Below are 2,852 nucleotides of genomic sequence, written 5' to 3'. Positions count from 1 at the left end.
ATACGCAGCTCTCCCCTCCTCCATGGTATCCTCACACCAACCCTGTGAAGTAGGCTTTCTGTACTCCTAGCCTTGTGCTCTCACCACTGTAACACACTGTTTCAACTCGTGCCCCCCTCGAGCCAGCATTCTTCCTACCGCTGGCCGCCACGTTCCCCCTTTCCCATGCCCGCTGAGGGTTCCCAAGTATGCCGTCTGATCATCTGGAATGTGATTGATCTCTTCTGCGGCCCAAGCAAGGGGTGCGGTGGGGGGGGGAGTGAGGACCAGCCCGTTCCCAGCTTCCCTGTGTGTAATCCCCGATTCCAATCTTTCTCGTGCCACACACTCCCCACCTGCTCATCTGGGAGAGGGTCATTATCTGGCAGCTATTCACCGCCAATGGAGCATGCAAGAATAGCCGCTTCTTCTATTGTGTCTTGGAGGGCCCTTCTGATTGGCTCCCGAGTGTGGGAAAGTGGAGAGAAGCAGAGACCCACAACTCTTCTCAGCGTGCCTAGGCTGTATAAATACAGGGCAAGGGAGCATGGAGCCTCAATACATTTCCCTCCGGAGTGTAGCCTGAAACAAACTGCTCTGTATTGCCTGGCTAAGAATGGCACCTGCCGGCCTCATTTTCATGGCTCAAAGCGGCCTGCTCACTTCGAAAGAGAAAAATAAAGTAAGTAACTGGATACATGCTAGCTTCTGTGGGCGCATCTTCTTGATAGACTGGTTAAACAGTCTCTTTGCGTGGTTGTGTAGTTCATGGAGGGAGGACAGCTAAGATAGAGAACGATCATTCCAAACGATCATTCCCAGGATTATTTTTGTGCGGAGCATGGGTGGGAGGAGGCCGCACCATCTCCAATGGCAACGAACGTCTCTACCAATGTTTGCCAGCTTGCGTTCAATACCATTGACTGGGGTGACTGAAGAGGTGCACGGCGCGTGGGCTTTAAGTCGAGATTTTTCCTAAACGAGCCGCTCTCTCCTTTGCAGCTGAGAAAACCGGCGGTGGAGAAAATGCGCCGCGACCGCATGAACAGCAGCATCGAGCAACTGAAACTCTTGCTGGAGAAGGAATTCCAGAGGCACCAGCCCAACTCCAAGCTGGAGAAAGCTGACATCCTGGAGATGACCGTGGACTACCTAAAAGAGCAGAGCTGGCTGCATTTGAAAGGTTGGTAGTTTTCGACGAGGTCTCCTTTCTGTTGTCAGATCATTAGTTCCAGTAGGCCAGGGTTAGATCTTCTGGAATCTGAGGTATAGAAAGATGCTTCCCAAGACACGAGACCCTTGAATTGTAGATGTTAAGTGCCTTGGGCATCTATAAAAAAGGAAAACTTTCACTGGTCTATGACCTTTCCCTGTAAAAAAAAGACCCAGCTGTGCATAAACTCCTTTATACAAAGTTGGAACATTGGCCCATCTAGCTCAGCATTTGTGTTTGACAGTGGTTCTTAGAAAGATGGCTTTTTCTTTCATTTGCTACCCAAGCCTCTTTTAATTGGAAATACCAAGGATAGGAGCACGTGCTCTGTCATGGAGCCACATCAAATAGAGTTTGCACTTTGAAGATAGCTATCACTGACTTGTGCTTTCAGCTGCAGCATGGATATTAAAATATCGTCCTCTCTCTTCTTTTCTAGCCAGGGATCCTTCTCATAAAGATACCCAGCATGACTTCAAAGAAGGCTACTCGAGATGTCTCCAAGAGGCCTTCCGATTTATGTCTCTCCACAAGATCCACTCCGGAACCCAGGCCATGCTGACGAACCATTTCCAGAGGAATCAACTGTCCACCCCTGAAGTCAATTCACCTTCTGCCTCAAAATACTCATCCTGTAAAGGTGTCCAGACACTCTGGAGACCCTGGTAGACAACTGGAAGTTTGGCAATGGACATTCACTCCAGAAGAAGGGCTGGGTTTCCTATCCCATCACCCAGCCTTGGTCTTCTTCTTTGTAGGGAATATTACTTCCCTTTTGCATTATTTATTATGTGGGTGGAGTGGAGAGCGTTTGAAAGAATTCGGGGTGTTTCTCCAGTAGGTGAAAAGTTACACGCAGCAACAATCCAATCTGGGGAGGGGCAAGTAGCTTCATAATGAAGATTGTGTGTGTCTTTAAGGGCAGGTGATACGTTGTTTTACAACTGTTAGTATGATTGTCAAATCGTGGTGGTGCCAGATGTTGTAGTAGGAGAAGATTCTCTGCATAATTGTAAAAATGTCCGGCTTTGCTTCCGGGTGGCTTTTACAAAGCGGATCGCTGACTTCTCAACACCAAATCCTGTCCGCTTTGAAAGACTACCAGGTTTTCTTTTTCTTTAAAGAAGGCCAAGCGAAATGCTGCGATTTTTTTACTTGCATTTTTTCCTCTGTTTCTTAGGAAAACGATACCTTTTTGCTTTATATTAAAGAAAATGTCTGATGAGAGATAAATGTTTCTCTAGCATCACATGTTTCGATGCTAAGATTGATGCTCTCTGTTGGTTTCATTGAAACAATGATTGTCTCCTCTCTGATGGGGGATGTTTCCATTCATGATGGATGGGTGTGTTGTGTCCTGTTGTCAGGATCTTTGAATAGTGTGCATACAGTGTATGCCTTTTGTACGACATTATTTGTAAGAAGAAATAAAAGAAAAAACTCTTTTTTTGTCATTTTGTGATGGCTTCATTTGGGGGGAAGGGGAAATAAATTACTCGGGCTCTTCTAAGATTATCCCGTTCCTACAGTGCAGGTGGAGGGGATCATCACAAGAGTTTAACATGCCAAAGGCTCACAATCTGAAATTTCCCTTCAGTGGGACATATGGGGTCAAAAATGGCTGCGGCCATTTAGTCCCATGAGAGGCCAAAAATCGCCC

At 46.7% G+C, this 2,852-nt stretch overlaps 1 protein-coding gene across 1 annotated transcript; it reads left to right on the top strand.

Moving 5' to 3' along the window:
• Positions 1–545: 545 nt before the first annotated feature.
• LOC125446083 (transcription factor HES-5-like) lies at positions 546–2,637 on the top strand. The gene is made up of 3 exons (XM_048519603.1): positions 546–661; positions 982–1,162; positions 1,632–2,637. Exons 1-3 carry the CDS (start codon positions 596–598, stop codon positions 1,859–1,861), a joined length of 477 nt encoding a protein of 158 aa, XP_048375560.1. The 5' UTR covers positions 546–595; the 3' UTR covers positions 1,862–2,637.
• Positions 2,638–2,852: the final 215 nt, after the last annotated feature.

This window comes from Sphaerodactylus townsendi, linkage group LG16 (assembly GCF_021028975.2).
Source record: "Sphaerodactylus townsendi isolate TG3544 linkage group LG16, MPM_Stown_v2.3, whole genome shotgun sequence".
NCBI lineage: Eukaryota > Metazoa > Chordata > Lepidosauria > Squamata > Sphaerodactylidae > Sphaerodactylus > Sphaerodactylus townsendi.
Note: the sequence above shows the minus strand (reverse complement) of the source record. Positions and strands in the feature narration are given on the sequence as shown.

Coding starts and splice junctions, on each gene's coding strand:
- LOC125446083 (XM_048519603.1), top strand. CDS start 596: ATGGCACCTGCCGGCCTCATTTTCATGGCTCAAAGCGGCCTGCTCACT. Junction 662..981: donor CTTCGAAAGAGAAAAATAAA/GTAAGTAACTGG, acceptor TCTCCTTTGCAG/CTGAGAAAACCGGCGGTGGA. Junction 1,163..1,631: donor GAGCTGGCTGCATTTGAAAG/GTTGGTAGTTTT, acceptor CTTCTTTTCTAG/CCAGGGATCCTTCTCATAAA.